Source organism: Barbus barbus (assembly GCF_936440315.1).
Source record: "Barbus barbus genome assembly, chromosome: 23".
Classification (NCBI taxonomy): Eukaryota; Metazoa; Chordata; class Actinopteri; order Cypriniformes; family Cyprinidae; genus Barbus; species Barbus barbus.
The window spans coordinates 7826854-7850256 of record NC_136751.1 but is presented as its reverse complement, the minus strand read 5'-3'; the positions used below and the strand labels follow the sequence as shown (position 1 = coordinate 7850256).

The following is a 23403-nucleotide window of genomic DNA, read 5'->3' as shown; positions in this document are numbered from 1 at the left end:
AGCACGATTTACAGTTCAGATGCACATTTTCACAAAAACAATGTTTTATAAAATGATAAACTTCACATTTCAGCCTTTTAAGAGTCAAACATATTAATTATATTAATTGAAACAATTATTATCAATTAGGTATTCAATTAATTAACATATCAATATATTTTACTGCCTTAATTGTTTGCATTTTTATAACACATTATCTTCTTGTCCATTCATCAGTTCACATTTACAACTCTGCGTGTTTGCTGCTTAAAAACGTGGGTTGATTTTCACATTGGTCTTTGACAACAGCAGATGAACAGGCTGACTGAAAATGGAAAATCATTATCTTCCAGCAGGTGGTGCTTTCAGAATGGCAGCACACAAATCAGCGCAGCAGCTGACTTTGAAACATGCAACACTCATATTTATTCAATGAATAGCCATTTAATGTTTAATCGCAATTCTTGTCTTTCAGTCCCCACATTTAAGACCTCCTGAAATCATAATTAAATATTTCTTCTACCATTTAAGACTTTTTAAGGACCTGTCAATGTTCCTAATTTTTCAAAATCCCATTGTTTTTCACTCACTTTTTCACTCATTAGCGTTTGGTATTTATTTATTTGTTTCATTATGTCAAAAGCCTTCACGGTCCGCATGGACGCATCTCATGGTCTGGATTCGGACCGGAGTCCACCAGTTGATGACCCCTGTATTAGATCATGCCTCCATACCAGACAATTAAGATCTAGCCCCAGATGCCAGATCCCATCAGAAAATATCCGTTTTGTTTGGTAACAGAACAACTTGTCAGCAAAGTATTCTAATACCCAAAACCTGTTAACAGGAAGTCTTGTCTGGTACCCAAAACTCTATTAACAGTCTTCTATCAGCCAAGAAGTTGGCTGAGGAAAAAGCCAGTGAAGAGAAGAAGAAGGATGCTCAGACTTCGTCTCACCATCACAAATTCAACAAGTACTGTTATACCAAACTCCTTCACAACAACATCCCATAAACCCTAAGTTTATATAAACATTCTCTTGTGTCTCTTGTTTAATAATAAATTAATGAATAAAGGAATATAAAAAAAGTAAAACACAACACAAATGTATGGTTGCTCTCTTGAAGAGAAATACACACATTTTGCATTTGAGGATCCCCAGATACTTCAAACAGAAACTTTATACAGTGAAAAATTGATTCTGTCAGACTTTATGAGTTTCTCCTTTGCCAACCACAACCAAGAATTCTGAGAAATCGCTTTATTAAATACAATGTTAAGGATGAGCAGGAAGAGGATGAAGGGGAAGTGGGATTGGTAAAATGGTCAGGTTGATCTGGGGGTCTGGATGGTTTGGTTGATTTGATGGCCCAGAGAGACTCAGCGATTAGGAGACTGAAAGAGAAATAAGGATAGCTGGATGGATGAGAAAGGGAGAGGAAGAGTGGGTTTGAGAGAAAAGACAAACAGTACAGTATCGGGTGGTCCAATATATTAAGAATTCAGGAAGTTAGGTGATTGGTTGAGGCGTGGCCCTTTATTGACCAATAAATGTCTCATACACAACCATTAAAATATATCATAATCCTTCTCTTTATTATGAATGATTCTCTTAATACACTGATGTTATGTTTTAGTTCTAATAAAAATCTATCATAAAAATGCATCATATATGTTTGCTTTCAGATTATCTGAATAACATGAATGTATGTCCTAAAGTTTTGGTGTAATTAAGCTGCAAGTTTCTATGATATAAATCTAAAGTATTTTAAGTTTGACGACACCTGCGGTTAACAAAGTTTATATATAGTTTACCAGTAATCCTCTCAGCAGTCCTGTGGTACAAGCTGAGGAAGTTCAACCTCCTCTGGGCCTGTTTCACAATATCTATAAAGGCTTTTGCACCAGAGGAATGTATTTATAGTTCCATAGTTTTCATAGAACTATTGGCCAAAGTACCCACTTTTTGGGGTGTGAATCAATTCAAAGAAATCTCTCAGTATCCACCAAAGAATGCTGAAACAACTAAAAAAAAAAACAGCATTACCATATTTACTTATCAACCAGTTTGGCTTTAATAAATTTTACATAGTACATGTACAAAAGATGGTAATGTCATTTTGACGTCACCAGTGAGGTGATTAGTGTTCAGTTAACTTGGGTACTTGGCCCTTGACTTTGGTCAAATTAATTTATTTTACAGCAGTTTAAAGTACTTGTTGTCATTCACGTACATGCACGTCTGCAAAGATATGCTTTTTTACCAAGTTGTTCCTCATGAGAACTCCCAAAAAAGCTTTGTGAATTTAGTTTTTTTTTTTTTTTTTCATGTCATTGCATTGTTTAGAGCATAAGAAAACAATGGAAAAATAATATTTTTGAAAAATTCTATGTTATTCATATTTTATTCTATGTCCTCTGTAGAGGACACTAGGACTAAGTTTTTCTAAAAATAAAATGGCATGAATAGACATCAAAAAGGCAAAAACAATGGGATTTTCTTTTAAATCACCAGTCAATTTTTAGGTTTCAGGATTTTTTTTATACTAAACTTTGTTTAAGGATGATTCTTAACTATGTAATAAAATATATAACAAAATTATGTGATATACCATTTTTGTTTTATGCAATATGTGTGTAAAAATTTCCATAATCTGGTTTTCCCATTAAACACAGTGTATCTATACACTGTATCTAATTTGCATATTAATGTGTTGCTGTGGGGACAGCATGTTGAAAAAGGAATTCTCATAACGAGAGTAATAATTGGCCAGATTTTCATAATAATATCTAATATTTCATAAGACAATTTATATATAATTGATTTTCCTATTCAATTGTTATGTCTCCCAAAATACATAATAAACATGCTTTTAGTGCTTTTAGTGTCCTCAACAGTGGACATGTATGAAATGATGTCCTGTTTCATAACAGGAAGTCTTATTTGAATTTTAAACCCATAACATTTTCCTGAGATGTTGCTTTAAGACAAACAGTTTGAAAATTAGTCAGATTTAAATGACAATTACAAAATATAATAATTTCCACAAGGATGTAAAAAGTTTCACTAAATTAAATTTAACCATCTTTAAAGACCGAGGAGAGGGTGTGGTCATGGTGAAACGTCCAGACATTTGGTATCTCTAAAAAGTCCTGAATGTGCTCTGTACAGGACATCCAGGCTTAAAACAGTGACATGTGAGGTCTCAGAGAAATTCACTAAAATATAATGTCACTACAGAGGCAAAAACTCCATAGCTGGGTCTCAGATGTTGTGTTTTAGTTCTAATAAAAATCTATCATAAAATGCATCATATATATTTGCTTTCAAATTAAATGAATAACATGAATGTATGTCCTAAAGTTTTGGTGTAATTAAGCTGCAAGTGTCTATGATATAAATCTAAAGTATTTTAAGTTTGATGACACCTGTGGTTAACAAGAATAATAAAGAAAGTTTAAATATAGTTTACCAGTAATCCTCTCAGCAGTCCTGTGGTGCAAGCTGAGGAAGTTCAACCTCCTCTGGGCCTGTTTCACAATATCTATAGGGGCTTTTGCACCAGAGGAACGTTGTCATAGTTACTAGAACTATTGGCCAAAGTACCCACTTTTTGGGGTGTGAATCAATTCAAAGAAATCTCCCCGTATCCACCAAAGAATGCTGAAACAACAGCATTACCATATTTACTTATCAACCAGTTTGGCTTTATTCTTTTCATATAGTACATGTACAAAAGATGGTAACGTCATTTTGAAGTCACTAGTAAGGTGATTAGTGTTCAGTTAACTTGGGTACTTGGCCCTTGACTTTGGTCAAATTAATTTATTTTACAGCAGTTTAACGTTAGAGACTTTAAGACCTGAAGTGGGTAAGAAAAGGTAAAGAGAGTTGTGAGAAAATAAGATGCATGTCAGCTGTGATGTCTATTAATCCAAGAACAAAAGAAAAAAGAGGAAATCAATAACTTTTATAGCTTTAAGGGGTTCATCTATATTTAATTTAAAATTTAGTGTTTGGTAACTATAAATTTTCTGTATATTTCTGCTGAAGGGCACAAGTAGCTAAATATGTAGTTTATTATAAAGGGTTCATGTGAAGATTGTTTTAAGTTCACTTAAATTAGAAGTTAAGTCTAATAAATGTTAAAATTGATAGTTCTCAATTATACTGTAAAGCTGAATGTCTACAGTCAATGGTTAAATATTAAGGGGAAAAAACTATTTTATAGAGACATCAGTAGTATTGATATCAGTGATGCTGGCCTTCAGTCATAAAAAAGATGCCATTAAAGAAATATAAAAAATATACTGTCTTTATTTTGTTTGTACATTGTACATTAGAAGATTGAATGTGAAATTATTGCAGTATAAAAGTATATTTAAAAACTTTAATGTTAGGTGGGATTAATCGAGATTCATTTTTAGAAAAGTGCGCGATTAATTAGTTGTTGTTTTTTTTAATCGATTGACAGCACTAATATATATATTCAGTGCCCTCCAAAAGTATTGGAACAGTAAAGACAAAATTGTCCTGTTGGCTGTGGAGTCGAGACATTTACAAATATGATTAAAAGATGAATATGAGACAAAACTACAGAATGTCACATTTTATTATTGGGTGATTCAACACATAGATGTTTTACCAGCTAAGAAGATCAGCACTTTTAGACTTTCATCCCCCTATCTGATGTGAGCATAAGTATTGGAACAGTTGCCTCACAGGTCTTTCTAAGTGATCAGCTGTGTCCTATTGCATTAATTCTTCAGATATTAAAAGCAGTGAATGTGTCGTATCAGTTATATCCATTACTTCTGCATTCTGAATCTTTCATTGGATGATGATACACAAACCAGGATGAAAATGAGGGAGCTGACTTTGAGAGAAAAGCAAGCAATTTGGATGCTAAAAGAAAAGAGGACATCAATTAGAGCTATAGCAAAAACAAAGGGCATGGAGAAATCAAGAGTTTGGAAACCATCAGCGACACTAGCAACCAACAACTACCTGATCGGCTGAGAAAACAACAGTAGTTGATGACAGACAAATCTTAAAAGCTGTGAAAATGAACCCTAAAAGACGTGTCTGTAAAATCCCCAACAACTTCCAGAAAGCTGGGGTGATGCTCTGACAATCTACTGTCCTCAGGAGATTTTGACACAGAATTACAGATGCTACACAGCAAGATGCAAACCTCTGCCCAGCACCAAAAATAGAAAGGCAAGATTGGAGTTTGCAAAAAAGCACAAAGGTGAGCCAGAAGAGTTTTTGAACTGTGTTTATGGACCGATGAGACAAAGATGAACCTTTATCTAAGTGATGGAAAAGCAAAGATGTGGAGAAAAAAAGGGAACTGCAAATGATCCTCATCTGTAAAGCATGGTGGAGGTGGTGTCATGGCATGGACATGCATGGCTGCCTCTGGAACAGGCCCTCTCAACTTGATGAGACTGATGACTTAATGTATGATGACAGTAGCAGAATGAATTTGGAAGGGTACAAAACCATCTTACCAGCCAATATTCAAGAAAATGCCACCAGATTCATTGGGAAGTGCTTCATATTACATCAGGACAATGACCCAAAACACCCCGCCAGTTCAGTCAAGGAATTTATAAGGAAAAAGAAATGGAAAGTCTTAGATTGCCCAAGTCAATCTCCAAATTTAAATCCGATTGAACATGAATTTCACCAGCTGAAGAGGAGAGTAAAGGCAGAAACTCCCCAAAACAAGCAACAATAGGGACTGGCTGCATTATAGGCTGGGAAAAGTATTTCAAAGGATGAGACCAAGAGTCTGGTGATGTCTATGGGTCACAGACTCACTGCTGTGATTGTGCGCAAGAGATCTGCAACTAAATAATAGCTTTTAATCTTTTATCTGCCTTATGTTCAACTGTCCCAATACTTATGCTCACATCAATGAGTGGGATGAACTCTAAAAGTGCTGTTCTTTTTATTTGGTAAAACATATGTGTTGAAACGGCTAATAATAAATGTGACATTCTGTAATTTTGTCTCATATTCACCTTTTAATCATATTTGCAAATGTCTTGACTCCACAGCCAACAGAGCAATTTTGTCTTTACTGTTCCAATACTTATGGAGGGCACTGTGTGTATATATATTATACACACACATACACACAGTTAGGGAAGCAGATTCAGACAGATGGTTAGAATACAACAGGCAAGTTTTATTGCAATCGGTGGAGTCAGCGGGTGGCTGATGGAGGAAAGTAACAAGTTCAATGAACAGGCACAGTAGTATGATGAGGGTGATAATGGAAGTATTCTTGCTCGGAAGTACTCAGGAACTCGTGGATATGCGGAACGCACACACACACACCTCACAATCCTGGACAATGGAGACACACTCGTGGAGATTCTGGGAAACACAGACGATGGAATAGAGCTGGGAGGAACACGCTGGAGATGAGACAGAAGGCAAGTAGAATATCAAGGTAAGTACACAGGTTACTAGCATCAGTCCACTTCGAATAAAACGAGATCGGACAATGAGCATGTGTGAGGTGTGTGCCATTAATACTCAAGTGAAGGAGTGCGTTGTGATTGGGAGGGGAATGAGCCTGGCTGATCCGTGACATACATACACATATATATATGTGTATACACATACAGTGGTGTGAAAAAGTGTTGGCCCCCTTCCTGATTTTTTTGCATGTTTGTCACACTTTAATGTTTCAGATCATCAAACAAATTTAAATATTAATCAAAGATAACACAAGTAAACACAACATGCAGTTTTTGAAGTTTGCGATAACTTACAATGAGTCTGTTACAGCGCTGTGGAGGAATTTTGGCCCACTCATCTTGGTAGAATTGTTGTAATTCAGCCACATTGGAGGGTTTTCAAGCATGAACCGCCTTTTTAAGGTCATGCCACAGCATCTCAATAGGATTCGCCACTCCAGGAATAGGCCACTCCAAAGTCTTCATTTTGTTTTTCTTCAGCCATTCAGAGGTGGATTTGCTGGTGTGTTTTGGATCATTGTCCTGCTGCAGAACCCAAGTTCACTTCAGCTTGAGGTCACGAACAGATGGCCGGACATTGTCCTTCAGGATTTTTTGGTAGACAGCTGAATACATGGTTCCATTTATCACAGCAAGTCTTCCAGGTCCTGAAGCAGCAAAACAGCCCCAGACCATCACACTACCACCACCATATTTTACTGTTGGTATGATGTTCTTTTTCTGAAATGCTGTGTTACTTTTACACCAGATGTAATGGGACACACACCTTCCAAAAAGTTAAACTTTTGTCTCATCAGTCCACAGAGTATTTTCCCAAAAATATTGGGGATAATCAAGATGTTTTCTGGCAAAACTGAGACGAGCCTTTATGTTCTTTTTGCTCAGCAGCGGTTTTCGTCTTGGAACTCGGCCATGCAGGACATTTTTTCCCAGTCTCTTTCTTATGGTGGAGTCATGAACACTGACCTTAACTGAGGCAAGTGAGGCTTGCAGTTCTTTAGATGTTGTTGTGGGGTCTTTTGTGACCTCTTGGATGAGTAGTCGCTGCGCTTTTGGGGTAATTTTGGTCAGCCAGCCACTCCTGGGAAGGTTCACCACTGTTCCAAGTTTTCTCCATTTGTGGATAATGGCTCTCACTGTGGTTCGCTGGAGTCCCAAAGCTTTAGAAATGGCTTTATAAGCTTTTCCAGACTGATAGATCGCAATTACTTTCTTTCTCATTTGTTCCTGAATTTCTTTGGATCTCAAGATGATGTGTAGCTTTTGAGGATCTTTTGGTCTACTTCACTTTGTCAGGCAGGTCGTATTTAAGTGATTTCTTGATTGCGAACAGGTGTGGCAGTAATCAGGCCTGGGTGTGGCTAGAGAAACTGAACTCAGGTGTGAACACTTTTTCACACAGGGCCATGTGGGTTTGGATTTTATTTTCCCTTCATAAAAAAAACCCTTCATTTAAAAACTGCATGTTGTGTTTACTTGTGTTCTCTTTCATTAATATTTAAATTAGTTTGATGATCTGAAACATTAAAGTGTAACAAACATGCAAAAATATATATATATACACATGAAATACAATTGAGTAAATTTATTTTCGATAATGTATATCATAAGATTATGAAAGTGATTTATTAATAGGCATAGTGAGTTGACCATGTATAATAAAAATGACCAGTAAGATATCTGAATACAGACAATGTGATGCATACACGTATGTTAGTGCGTAATGGAGCAGCGTAGCATGTGAATGAAAATAGGAAAGAAGTGTTGACACAAAAGAGATGTGGAGGACATAAAAGGTTTATATTGTCAAAATTCATTAATTTAGTGATAAACAACATTATAATACATTTTGCTTGATGATGTTAAATCATGTTGGAGTGGTGGTGTATTTGTTATTGATGAACATTTCAGTTGTGGATTTTTTTAATGATTTATATGATAATCATATTTTATTTTATTTTATTTTGCTGTGTTGCTTATTCAAGGTTTGCCAAAGACCAGGTAAACAAGTTGTGTTAGGAAACACTAAACCAAAGACAAAATAGAATTAGAACCATAAAGTTAATCAAAAAGACAGAGTAGCTTAATACATATTTAAAGCTTAATAATATCAATAACACTAATCATTTAAAGGCTAACCAAATAAGTAGGTACAATAAATAAGATTAAACCTTTTAAAAAGAATAATTACAAACATAAAAGAGAAACCAACAGATATTCGTATCTTGTGGATTGATTTTTTGTTCATTTTATTTTTGTCTTGTTTTCAAACCCTGGTGTATATTGTTAACTCTTTTGTTCTAAATACAGTATACACTGCAGTGTATTTCATCTAATGATGTGTGTTAATATTCATATCACCAAAGCTCTCCACGAATTGGTCCACTGCTCCAACCTATGCCGAGGGTAATTGTTACATCTTTATGAATTCCTGTGATCTTGCCAAATCTGTTAATACATTTTTTTTCCCCATTTGTTTTCCCTTTATGTCATTAAAGTATTAAATGTAGATATAAACAAGCAAAAATAATGCTTGTCTTTACAATGCTGCTTGCATACAGAGAGGTGGTCTATTCATACTTCAGCAAGACCATTTTTGTCAACCACCTTCACCAGAAAGCAGAATATCTTATTCACTTACACCACTTCCTCTAGACTGGAGTGACTTCTTTATTTCTTTCTACAAGAGCTGCACATCAGAACTATATTCTTTGTTTTTTTCTCATTGTGATTGATGATTAAGGGAATTTGGCCTTTGTTTTCCCACATATTTATATTCCTGTGGATCAGGAAGCCATGGCTGGACAATTTCATGTTCGTAGTCATCCTAGTGTGCTAAAATGGGGATATACACTTCATATAGTTATATAGTCCCAATAGTGTTTGCTATGGTACCGAAAACAGTTCAATTTGACTGGTATAGGTACTATTGAATTTGGTTGACAACAACAGTTTTAAATGGTAAATTCAGTATTGTGAATTTAACCTTTCATTGTTACACCCTTTCTTATTTGTTTTTTACTTTGAAATACAGCCTGAAGAATTTTACAGAGAAGTCTGGAAATGTAAGTCTGGAAAATAATTTATGAGATGGAAAATATGTAGGAACCCTGTAGCCCCCCCCCCCCCCCCCCCCCTGTATTTATTAAACCATAAACAAGTAAACATATATAGTAAAATGTTTAAGTTGTAAAGCTGCATTTTTGAATGTTCATCTGTTTTCTGTCCAAGATTTATACTAAGTCAACACTTTTCTTGCATTTGTCATTCCCATGCAAAACTGTGTAAAATGTGTGTAGAAATTGTTGTCCCACGTGCTTATTTTTGTTTCCAAATCATTAGTCGTGATCTTATTGGTTGGTTCTGTAGGTGTCAGTGTTAAATCGATTGCTTAAAAACCTGAATGCTATTCCTGAACTTTGCAGATGTGCTCTCTCTTCTCCTCAACTGCAATGAAGACCACTGTGTTCCTTCTACTGGTTGTGGTTGTGGGTATGTAGGTCTCTCTTATTAGTTATTCTGGTAGCACTTTATTTTGATCAGTCAACTTTAGACATTCTACTAACTATAAGTAAATTTGAAACTAGCAATCAGTTTTAGTAGACTGTCTGCTTAATATCTGCTAACGCTTTATTTTGATGGTGCCCCAACTTATCTCTGCGAGTAGTCAAATGATTCTACTAAATCTAACCCTAACCTAAAACTCTACAAATATTCTAATGAGAGTTAGTTGCAAAGTTACTTATAATTAGTAGAATGTCTAAAGTGGACTACTGAAATAACATGACAAATGACAATTGTGACCATGGACCACAAAACCAGTCGTAAGCATACATTTTTCGAAATTGAGATTTATACATCATCTGAAAGCTGAATAAATAAGCTTTCCATTGATGTATGGTAGGATTAGTAGGATAGGACAATATTTGGCCGAGATCTACTTTACTTACTTTACTTTTGTCATTTAGCAGACGCTTTTGTCGAAAGCGACTTACAAATAAGAAAAAGTAACTAAAACTAAAAGTTACAACTCTATAAATACTATATACCCACATATGTAAGAAAATAAAGAAATTAAATAAATTTGACACAACATTTCAATAATAAACATATAAATGAAAAAACTCAAATAAAAAGCGATACTTCTATCCCTTGCCGGTGTCCCTGCCCGGTGGAGTCGCACGGTAGAGTTGAGTTGAGATCTGGAATCTGAGGGTGCAAAAAAATCTAAATATTGAGAAACTCGCCTTTAAAGTTGTCCAAATTAAGTTCTTAGCAATGCATATTACTAATCATAAATTAAGTTTTGATATTTACAGTAGGAAATTTACTAAATATTTTCATGGAACATGATCCTTACTTAATGTCATAATGATGTTTGGCATAAAAAAAATAAGATAATTTTGACCCATACTTTTGGCTATTGCTACAAATAGCCAAAACAGCGACTTAAGACTGGATTTGTGGTCCAGGGTCACAACTGTTAGTTTATTCCTACACTGACCTGTATTATAGATAGATTTTAACATACTGTTAATAAAAAAAAACAATACATTTTTATAAAGCTTTCAGCTCAGGTGATAAAATCATTGGAGGTTATGAATGTCAGCCCCACTCCCAGCCCTGGCAAGTGTACCTTAGTGATGATAGAAGTGCATGTGGAGGATCTTTGATTAATGAGAGATGGGTTGTGTCTGCTGCTCACTGCAAATTCGTGTAAGTATATAACCTCACTTTTTTAATCATGTCACTACATCAATCTAATTTTTCACTAAAGAGTACCTTTCAGTTCGTAATAAAGAAAAGAGTCTATTGAACACTGGGATCCAGCTCTACAATTGAATATTTTAGTTTGAAATGTATTTGTACATTTATGAGTTGCTTGTCAAACAGACGCAATCGTCTCCTCGTCCGCCTGGGAAATCACAATTTGAGTGCTACTGAAAGCACAGAGCAGAAGATCAGAGTAGAGAAGATCATTCCTTACCCGGAATACAATAATCGGCCTCATAACAATGATATCCTGCTGATCAAGCTGAGAAATCCTGCCACCTTCAACAAGTATGTGAAGCCAATCCCTCTGACAACCAACTGCTCCTCTGCAGGGGAGAAGTGCTTGGTTTCTGGATGGGGCAAAACTGCAGGTGAGATGGCTGATTAATGAAAATCTTCTTTAAATACTTTAAAATAAAACTTATATTAAAACATATTTTATTTTGTATTAAAATGTTCTATATATTTTAAAATAAAACTTTTTATTTCGCATCCAAGATTCCGAGTTCGGTGTCAAACTTAACATCACATAGCCTACATTTACTGTTAATCAAATGCTTATTATGCCGAAAACTTCTATGCTCATGGCCACTGACTGTCATGCAAGTTACATTGTTATCACACACTTATGCTACACGTCCATTTTCTCAGGCAGTGCCAAGTTGGTTTTATTTATCATTTGGCAAACATTATGGGAAGCTTACTTTTGGGTGTTCTCTAAATTCTGAAACAAGTAGTAACATTAGACAAACATTAGACATGAACAAAAAGATAGATATTAATTTTTTTTATTTGTTTATTTATTTATTGCGCTAACATTTTGAGAACATTACTAAAAACCAAAATAACATTACTGGAAAATGTTAAATTTGTCACAAACTCACACTGGGCCTTGCTCTATGCTTGCAACGGCCCTGCATGCAACTATTCGATATGTAGAAGATGAAAAGTTTTAACGCTGCTCATATTCTCTTTCAGATGGCCCTACTTCTTCTGTCCTGCAGTGTTTGGATTTGCCTGTACTCTCAAAGGCACAGTGTGAGTGTGCGTATGGTACAATAATAACTGACGGGATGTTCTGTGCTGGATTCATGGAGGGAGGGAAAGACTCATGTAAAGTATGTCTTTGATTTCTTCCTTTTTATCTGTGTTTGAAATTTACATGCAAATGCACATTTTTCCTTTTCATTTTCCAATTTTCTTCTCAGGGGGATTCTGGTGGCCCTGTAGTGTGCAACGGGAAACTGAAAGGTGTTGTTTCCTTTGGCCAAGGCTGTGCTAAACCAGGCTTTCCTGGGGTTTATGTTGAGGTGTGCCGCTACATTTGCTGGATTAAATTCATCATAGCTAATAACTAACTGTTTATTCAGTCCTTTACAAGTTCATTTTCCTAAATATCTATAATTAAGTCAAAGTCCCTTTAAGGCTAGTCATCCAACTTTGAAATGCCTCTCAGATAGCTGTTTCAGTCATACAAGTACAATTCCTATCTCTTTGAATGAGGAAACATCAAATTCTATAGCAACCAGAGTTTCTAAGAGAAGCTGCAGTGATGCAATGACTTTACCAATAAGTGATTGGCTCTTTTATTTAGAAAGTGGGACTATTAATTTTCATTTTTCTTTTGCATTTTCTCATAAGTAATTTGAGTGCACCATCTTTGTATATCTTAATCTTTGAATTAAATTCTGTTTACAATTAGTATGTGTTTCTGCCTTTTATTTTTATGTTTTCTTTAACCACGGTTGCTCCCCACCCCTAACACTATGTTGCTACAGCATCACCCTGGCATGGTACAATGATGTGAGTGTACAATATCACATACCTCAGAGTATTGTCAACAGGGCCATCTGCTGGCTTGCAAAATTTACAAAACTGTCTGAAGCCTGAAAATTTAATGGATGTTTCATGAAATGAAATGTTGAGTTTAAAGTAACCCAATTCAGTTATTTTGTCATCCACTCATGCAGTGTTGGGCAGTAGCGTTGCTACAAATAGTGAAGCTACTTAAATACATTTCTCAGTAGCGTGGTGGTAGCTTCACTGCTTTCTGAATCAAATAGCTTTTCAGTAGCTAAGCTCTTTTTTCTTTTTTTATCAAGTAGCGCGGTAGCGTCAACAAAAGCTAACGTTACATTATCCAAAGAAAGCATTCTGAAACTCGAGCTCAAACTGGAAATATAACTGCTACGGATCACTGATACTGGATCAGTAAGGGCCTGTTTACAGCTGGTCACTTCATGCGTTTTCTCTGATCGGATATCTATCTGATTTGTTCAAATGTTTCCATTTACACTTGGCCACATAAATGTGTCTTCGCAAAATGGATATAAATCCATTCTTTAATTCCCGCGCTATATGCAAATTTAACGGAGTTCACATCAATGAAAGCAATATATATGCGCTGCATTTTATTCGTTAGCAGATCATTTCAATATCAGAGACCGCAACAGGAGAGAGCGCGGCGTCAGCACTGGAAAGATAGGTTAGTCTCATTACTTTTAATGAGGATGATTGTGTGTTGAGCGTCTGTGACTTAAGCCCAATTTATAGCCTACGCAGAGACGCACAGGCCTGCGCCATAACCTACACCCTACCTGACGTTTTTTTTTTTTTTTTGAAGAATGCTTGAACATTACAAAAAAAATGACATGTAAATCTGGATACACAAAATATAATAACAATCACAAATATAATAACAATCTCAAACTATAAAATATTATTTCAAAGGCGAAAAGTAAAATAAAATAAAATAAAATAAATAAAAAAAGTGCAGATTTTCTTCCTTTTTCCTTAGGACAAATTCAAAGAATGCAGCGGGGGAGCTATACCAAAAAAAATGTTCCCATGAAATCCAACAACAAGTCATTCTTTTTGTTATTAATTTGCATTAGAGACTTTTTAAGAGCATCCATTTCTAATAAAAATAGATTACAATTTGGTGTGCGTTTTGCAAATTTCTGTTTATGAATATAATATTTACCTTGCAAAATGTAAAAGTTAACGACATATTCAAACATTTTACTTTTGTGTGAATAAGTACAAATAACGTCTTTTAAAGATAGCATATAATTAACATTTCTTTGCAAAAATAAAAAAGTACTAACATCAGACCAAAATCTAAGAGACAAATCACAATTATAAAACAAATGACACAAGTCTTCCTCATGCATGTTACAGAAACTGCAAGTGTTGTCAATGTCCATGAATTTAGACAGAGCTACTTTACATGGGTAAATTTTGTGAAGTATTTTGAAATGCACCTCTTTAACTTTATTCAAAATACAAAATTTGTAAGGAATTGACCAGGTCGTTTTCCAATTAATATCAGAGATTTTTGCATTCCAAAAGAATTTCCCTCAAGGGGAGATTTTATGTTTTGATTGCAAAATTTGTCTAATATGTTTATTATTACAAGACGAAGAAAATATTTCAATACCATCAACTTTTAATTCTGGAAATATCCTTTCATTGCTTCCAAAAGAGAGGTGATTATTTATTAGCTGTATCAACCCATTTGGAATAGCTTTAACCACTTGTTGAAATTCTTTAAATGGGATGGGAAAATCGTAAACATTCTTAAAGTCTTCATAAGACAGAATGTTTCCACTCTCATAGAACATATCTATAACAAAATATATATTCCTTTCTAACCACCTGTGCAGAAATAATGATTTATTCCTAGAAGTAATGAGACAATTGTTCCATAGGAGCATTTTATGCGGAGAAAAGTTGTGATGGAAACAAATTTTCCAAGCCAATAATACTTGCTGGTGAAATTTGGATCATTTAATCTGTAACTTTCCTGGAAGAAAATTACATTTCAGAAGAAAAGATAACCCTCCAAGTTTTTGAAAGATATATTGTGGAATAAAGAACCACATAGAGTTATATTTTTTTAGACAATTTCTTAACCATTTAAGTTTAAAAGTATTATTAATGTCAAAAGGTCTATCATCTCTAAACCACCTTCTACTCTTTTGCCTGATATAATGTCCTTTTTTAACTGGTAAGGTTTATTTTTCCATATAAAGTCTAAGAAGGTTTTATTGATATCCTTGGAAATCTCATCATTAACATACATGGAAAGAGCAGGGTAAACAAATCTAGAAAGGCCTTCTGCTTTGGACAGTAACACTCTCCCAAAAATGGTAAGATCCCTTTGTAACCAATTATTCAAAATATGTTTAGTTTTCTTGATCTTTGACATAAAATTGAATTGTTCACAGGTAATTTTATTTTTAGAAATATAGATTCCCAAATATTTAACAGAGTCTTTTACTGTTATATTTTCAATAGATAAGTCTACAGAATCGTGTATAAATAAAATTTCACATTTATGAAGATTAAGCATTAGACCAGAAGATTTTGTAAATTTGGAAATACAATCCAGGGCTATTCACTTGACTTTTATCTTTCAAAAATAAAGCAGTGTCATCTGCCAATTGCGAAATTTTGACTTCTCTATCAAATATTTTTAATCCCAAAATACTTTGATTGTTTAAAATTTTAATAGAGAGAAGTTCAGCCACTAATAAAAACAGAAAAGGGGAAATCGGACAACCTTGGCGTACACCACGATGGATTCCAAATCTTTTAGAGGTTCCCGTATTCAAAATAATAGAACTATTAATATCATTGTAAAACATTTCTATAATATTAATGAAATTATTCCCAAACCCAAAAACTTTCAAAGAGTGAAGTAAGAAGCCATGTTCAATTGTATAGAAGGCTTTACAAAAATCTAAAAATAAAATAAGAGCCCCTGACTCTATCTGGCCAGAATAGTCTAAAAGGTCAAAAATGAGACGAATATTGTTACTAATATGTCTATTTTTCATAAAGCCTGTTTGAGATTCATTAATAATTTGATCTAGTCCTGATTTTAATCTTCTAGCATATATTAATGCGATCAATTTGTAATCTGTATTCAAGAGTGTTACGAACTGTACACTGTTTTTCCTTGTGTATGTTCTCTTGTTCTATTTTCTGTTTAGCGCTTCTAGGTACCGCCTATTTTCAGAACACTATTGGTGGATGTGCCTGTCAATCATCGTTGGTCATCTGTGACGTCGTGGGATCTCCGCCAATTGCGATCTGTTCTGATGCCTTTAAAACGGAAGCGGCGACTGGAAGAAACCTAGGCTTCTGACTTGGCGTGTCACTGGTTGTGTTGTTTTGTCTGTTTTCTGCTCCTACTTTAAATGCTTACGAGACTTCCGTGAGAGTTGTTAAGATGATCTGTGTAAAGTTTGTCATTGGTGACATTTGTGTTCTTGTTGAACGAGTGTCTTTGACACTTTTAGCCCGCTGGAGCTCCACCTAAACTAACTGCTGTCTTTCAGACAACGGAGATGTGGAACAGCCTAGTAAGTCACGTGACATACACACCTTGCACGTAGGCGCTTTTTTATGTATTAGATACACTAGCATAGTGAAGTGCGCTAACAATGTATTGTTGTGTTTCTTTAGTTAGAGTAGGCTTAGGGCGCATTGTTCGCTGAAGATTTTTCTTTTCATATTTTTGTTTTCTTGTTTAGAGGACGGGGAGGAGACAGTGGGGTTCTTTTTGTTATATTTATTGCTTTGATTTTCTAGCGCCACTTTCAGTTCCCTCTCCTGTTTGTTTTGGTTACATAATTTACTATTGGTTATTATTCTTGGTTTTCTTAAATGTTTGTAAATGTTCATGGTTGTGGGAGCAATAAATCTTTTTTGGTGCTAATTTTATTGTCCCGTGTATCTCTTGCCACATACTTGAGCCTCTTCTTTTGGTCATCTCAATGTTACTCTTTTTATTTAATTCCTAGACAAAAATTTCCATCAAAGGTCGTAACCAAGAGAGTGATAGGTCTCCAGTTATCAATTTCCAAGGGATCCTTATCTGGTTTAGGGATCAGGGAGATTAAGCCTTGTTTCATAGTTGTTGCCAATTCCTTCTTTTTAATACAATCATTGAACATTAAGAAAAGTGGCTCTTCTAAAATATACCGGAAATGTTGGTAAAGTTCCATCGAAAGCCCATCAGGTCCTGGACTCTTACCTTTTTTTCATATGTCGAAGAGCTAACTGTAATTCTTCTCTTTTAAGATCAGAATCACAAAGATTTTTAAAGTTATTATTTATCAATGGAATAACATTTTGAATATTATCAGTAAACGCCTTGCAGATATCATAATTAAAGTCAGATTGGTATAATTTTTCATAAAAAGAGCTAACAAATTCTGAAATTAATTTAGGGGCCTCATGGAGTTATTAATATATAATGCTGACAATGATTTTCTCTTAATTCCTTTTCAAGGGCAAAAAAATATGCAGTGTTTCTCTCTCCCTTTTCTATCCACTTAGCTCTTGAGCGCACGAAAGCTCCATTAACTTTGTTGGTATACAAGTCATTAAGTTTTGCTTGTAAAGAATGGAGTTCACTATCCTGTATTGGGGAGAGAGTCTGAATTTTCCAAAGATTATCAATTTTATCCAACAATTCTGTTTCCATGTGGTCTCTTTCCTGTTTTATTGCCTTACTTCGTTTAATAGCCAAATGTCTAGATTTAAACTTATCTCCCATTTAGAGACAAAATCAATCATCTCTGAATTAAATATATCAATGGCTAAAGCTTCAATATTTTTTATGAAAATTCTGTCTTCTAAAAGAGGGTTATTAAATTTCCAGTAGCCACGGAGGCTATTAGAATTCCAAACAGTCTGCAAAGACATTTAAATTAAGAGATGATCCGTAAAAGGAGCGTAATGATGGGAAATGTGTTGAACATGTTGTAATAGATTGGATGAAATGAGAAATAAATAAATTCTTGATTTTAAAGACTTTGATACATTACTCCATGTATATTCATATGCATTGCTATTGAAGTAACGCCACGAATCAACTAGAAATAAGTCTTTACATAAGGAATCGATTATATTACAGCTTTGAGAGTGGGGATACATTTTCTGTGGAAATCTATCCATAAAAGCATCAGGAACTACATTAAAGTCACCAGCAATTATTAACTTTGCATTCGGGGTTGTTTTCAGCATGTTACATAGTATGACAGAAATATTAGCAAAAAAAGAACTGTTCGCAGTATGAGAGTTAAATCCATAAATATTGCAAATTATAAATATGGCATTTTCTGATTTAACAGTTAGTATAACCCATCTACCATCAGGGGAAGACTTGGAATAAACAATATCTCCTTTAAACTTATGAATCAGAACAAGAACACCAGCTGAATTATTTGACCCATGACTAAAATAAATCTTATCGCCCCATTGAGCTTTCCAAACTTTAGTGTCAGCATCAGAAGAATGAGTCTCTTGTAAAAAAAATCAAATCTGCATTATAGCGTCTGCAAAACAGGAAAATAGCTTTTCTTTTAGTGTTGTCTCTTAAGCCCCGCACATTTAAAGAAATAATTTTCAAATGATTAAACTCAAATTTGTCCATAAGGTATAAGAAAATAAAAAAAGTCCAAAAGAAATTACAGGAAAAAAGGATAGAAAAGGAAAACTGTGATCCCAAAGAACACTAAACACTTAACTTGGAACTGTTGTAACGCTGTTATATAGACCTTTTTCATGGAACGCGAAATTACCCATTATGCTTTGCGCGTACATGTAGGCAGGATGCTCCGAACTTCCGGTTAGCGGCTTGATGAGTTACAGAGATATGCATCTATGGTTACAGAATTGTTTGGACAGCTCTGAAACGACGATTGTAATCTGTTTTACTTGTACTTTTAACGTCAACAATGGCAACAAGCAATGACAATATTAGATCGCGGTGGCTGCACAATCAAGACTATTTAACAAAGACCGTAAACAAAGTAACTTTGTGTGTTCCTCATCCTATGAAGTTGACCAGCGCCACCTCCTGGATTGATGATATGAAACAATGGCCAGCAGTCACATATGTTGACATAATCAATTATCTTGTTTTGTCTGAGGGTGTAGATGGCGAGGAGCTTAGAAATTATAAAAGCACGAAAGCATACAGTTATCTACACAGTAATAAAATTGGACGAATACTTTGTCACAAACATCAGCAATTTACATTACTGAAAGCGGAGGTAGAGCTGAGTCAGTCTATAAATAAACCCAATCACATCGCGTGGGTGATGTTACAAAATAACGGAGTAGTGGAAACAGCTGGATGCTCCTGTGTAGCTGGCCCTGGCAGGTCTTGTAGCCATGCTGCTGCTGTGTTGTGGAAGGTGGGTATTTATAAATAGAGTATAAGCCGTTTTGACTTTTATTCATGCACAGGATATGAATTCTTGATATCAACAATTTAAATTTTCACTAATTAAAATGCTAATTCTTGATACCAGGAATTAAATTTCAACTATTGAAGACTAGAATTCTTGATATCTGTAATTGTATTTTCACTAGCTAAATGTCACCATAAGCTGTCATTCAAATCCAAATTTTTGATATCAAGAATTCAGTTGTGACCAGTGTTGGGTGTAATTAGTTAATTAATGTAATTTAATTACTTTTCCCTAAATTATTTAGCTCTTAAAAAGTGGTAATAGTTATGTACTGTGAAATAATAAAGTAAACTATGTACTGATTTTTTTTTAAAGGTGCAAAATGCTGTAACCAGTGGTATGACAGGGCTATCTTGCACTGATGAACAGTGTAGATGGAATGCAGGAACCAGAAAAAACCTTCAACAGAAAAGAATTAGTCAGATAACATTTAGACATCACAAAGCTGAGGATGTATATAGTGCTTCATCTACAAGAGAGGGAGAAAGGCTACCATCTACACCAAGCTATGACACACATCATGACTTCAGGGAGAGAGTCAGTTCATCAGACACAAAACCACTCTTTGAACAATGCTACAATGCAAATGTATCAGTGCAAGGGGATGACAATGACAGCTTAGAACTCCACCAACCACATGGAGAGACTTTGACTTGCAGTAAATGTAAAGCATTTTACAGCAAATACATAGAACTGAATAGTGACCAGGCAGCTGAATTGGAGATTCAAACACAAAATCAGAGTTTGTCAGAGGTTTGGCATAGTGCAAGACAGATAAGGATCACTGCTAGTTCAGCTAAACGTGTACCAGTACGAGCAACAACAAATCCTGATAAATTCATGAGAGAGCATCTCTTTCCTACCTTTCGGGGGAATGCAGCTACAAAGTATGGGAGTGAGAAAGAGGCAATAGCTCGGAGCCTTCTTGTAGAAAAAGGTCTACAGGTCTCCCACTCAGGTATCAGGGTCAGCCTGACAGAGCCATGGCTGTCTACAAGCCCTGATGGCATAATAAATGGTATGGAACTTCTGGAAATAAAGTGCCCTGTTCCCAAGAACACCACCACCTCTCTATCAGACCATTTCACTATGAATAATAGTGACATCAAAGTGGTTGATGGGAAGCCTGAATTACAGAGGAACGGAGTCAGGGGCTACTATAGACAGATACAATTAGGGATGTTTTGTACTGGGCTGAGAATGGCAAAACTACTTGTCTGGTCTCCAAAGGAACACATTCTGATAAATGTACCATACGATGCAGAGTATTCAACACACCAGGTTACTCATCTGAGAGGCTTTTACTTCTCAGTGATGCTTCCTAGAGTAGTAGATGAATTCATTGCAAGACGATTCAAACTGAATGACAAATACTTACATGTAGTCAAAAAAGCTTAACCTACTGGTAAGGTAAAGATTACCAGAGTTTTAAAAACAGTGTACAGATGCTGACATGGAGAGGAAAAAAGTTTTAATGTATCAAGTTTTCAAAACAATTTTGTATTTATTTGATATTTCCTTGTATGTTTTTTTTTTTATTAGATTAAAGTGTATATATGTACATAGTAAAATGAAATAGAAATAATATTGAGATGGATTTTTTTAGAATTACAAATGTCAAGTATTGTTATTAAATACTTGTATGTACAATACATGACTAATACAGCAGTCTGAGCATTACAGGAATAGTTGATCCAAAAATTAAAATTGTAATTATTTACTGTTTTTTTTTTCTTCTTCTGTTGAACACAAACGAAGGTATTTTGGAGAATGTTGGTAACCAGACAGTTGACGGTAACCATTGACTTGATAGTGGAAAGAAAAAAGATTATAGAAGTCATTGGTTATCATCAACTGTCTGGTTACCAACATTCTCCAAAAAAATAAAATAAATAATCTTTTGTGTTCAATAGAAGAAAAAAAAAAATCACCATGAGGGAGAGTAAATGAAGACCAGATTTCATTTTAAAATAACTTAATTTTCTGCTTCACCGATCAGTTCACCACGCAAATTCACTAAAGCTGTACATATACGCAGAATTTTATCTATCTTTGGCATAAGGGTGATAGGCAAAGTTTGTGATAACACCTTGTATACTTTCAGTCTCCTAATTGCACGTTCAACATGTATCCTTACATTTGCAATTCTGCGACTACATGTGACTTTTTCTTCTGTCAGCTGTGTTTTGTTGGCGAAGTGAGGAATTATCAAATTAACTTGTCTTTCAAACAACAAGTCTCTAATCAAAAAACCCCTGTCCACCATCACTTCATCTCCTGGATGGAGATATTCAAGAATGCCAGAATCACACGTGATAAATTTGTCACTGCAGCGTCCCCCATATGCTGCAGATATAAACATTACTAGACCACATGGTGCAATAGCCACTAAATACTTGATAGTGTTGCAAGCATAGTAGTGGCTGTAAGATTCAGACCTTGAGTCTAGGTTCCTTGGTCTTTGCACTTCACTTTCACTGCAGTCTAAGATACAGGTAACATTGGGATAATGTTGCTTAAATGACTCTGGTGTTGTGGCCCTGATTGTTTCTTTGGGAAGCCATGGTATCAGATCTTTCAAGACTACAGCCATGGTGTCAATCCAAAAAGAAATTATCCTGCTCACTTGGCTTACTGATATACGGAATCGAATGGCTAGATCTTCTATCAACAGGTTTAATTTCAGTTTCATTAGTGTGAGCAAGATTTGCTGTTCAATTTCAGTCTGGTAAGACAGATTCCCATGGGGACGCAAAACAGCTACAAGGGTATGAAATGTGTGGAGTGGGAGACCAGTGTACAGATTTGAGTCATAGTCATTCATCAGACTAGGAGGCTTGAAAGTATCGCACTGCGTTGACTGGTTTACATAAGTTACACTGTGTTGTCTCTTGATGTAACAATGCTCCTCGAAGATGTGGTCTTCCCACTGTGTACCAACAGAGGCAACGTTTTTAGAGCTGTGGTCAACAACATCTGATTGCTTGGTACTGGGGACAGATGCAAGATTCTCTTCTTCAGGTCTCAGTTCATCCTTTCCAGAATGCTCTTCGTAAACACCAGCTCCTATAAATACAGACAAGCCATTATACATTGAAGCATCTAGCATTAGCTGGGTTATTATATGGTACAGGGTGAGTTTCTATTTTGAAAAGGGTGATTTTTCGAGATTTATATTTGATTTTTTGAAAATAGTTAATTTAATGTTGGATACAATAATGCAGAATTCTAGTTTAGCACTTATACACTTAATTGGCATTATGAAAAACAAAATGCTGACTTTCCACATTTTATAAACCAAAATAAGTTTATGAACAAATACTTTTAGGTATTATTTTGTTAAATGTTGTGATTTGAGCTACAAATGGTAAACATTTATGGTGCCATACTGTTGTAGCTGGTAAAATGATCAGACAGACTACACTCTGCTGCCAAAATATGTAGTCAATATTTAAGTGTGTGCACACTTGGTTAAACACTTTACAAGAAAAATCTCAAAGTGGAGTGTTCAAAGTTGAATTCAAGTCAGACTTTAAACGATTCATCACGGTGAATAAAACCAATATGTGTCCCTGGAGCACAAAATCAGTCATCAGTAGCACAGGTATATTTGTAGCAATAGCCAACAATACATTGTATGGCTCAATTATGCATTTCTCTTTTATGACAAAAATAATTAGGATATTAAGTAAAGATCATGTTCCATGAAGATATTTTGTAAATTTCCTACCGTAAATATCAAAACTTAATTTCTGATTAGTAATTCTATAAAGATATGTTAAATGAATCAGACTTCACTCCGATTAGAATCAGACAATGAAAACATTGCAACAACATTTTGTTTTCATAACACATTTATGTTTACATTCTGAATATATATTGAAT

The 23403-nt window shown here is 35.0% G+C and overlaps 1 protein-coding gene across 1 annotated transcript; it reads left to right on the top strand.

The window, feature by feature from the left end:
- The first annotated feature begins 9110 nt into the window (after positions 1 to 9110).
- On the top strand, positions 9111 to 12949 carry LOC306842726 (trypsin-2-like). Its single transcript, XM_079373759.1, has 7 exons — positions 9111 to 9436; positions 9510 to 9540; positions 9901 to 9967; positions 11041 to 11191; positions 11369 to 11619; positions 12227 to 12366; positions 12457 to 12949. Exons 3-7 carry the CDS (start codon positions 9901 to 9903, stop codon positions 12604 to 12606), a joined length of 759 nt encoding a protein of 252 aa, XP_079229885.1. The 5' UTR covers positions 9111 to 9436; positions 9510 to 9540; the 3' UTR covers positions 12607 to 12949.
- Positions 12950 to 23403: the final 10454 nt, after the last annotated feature.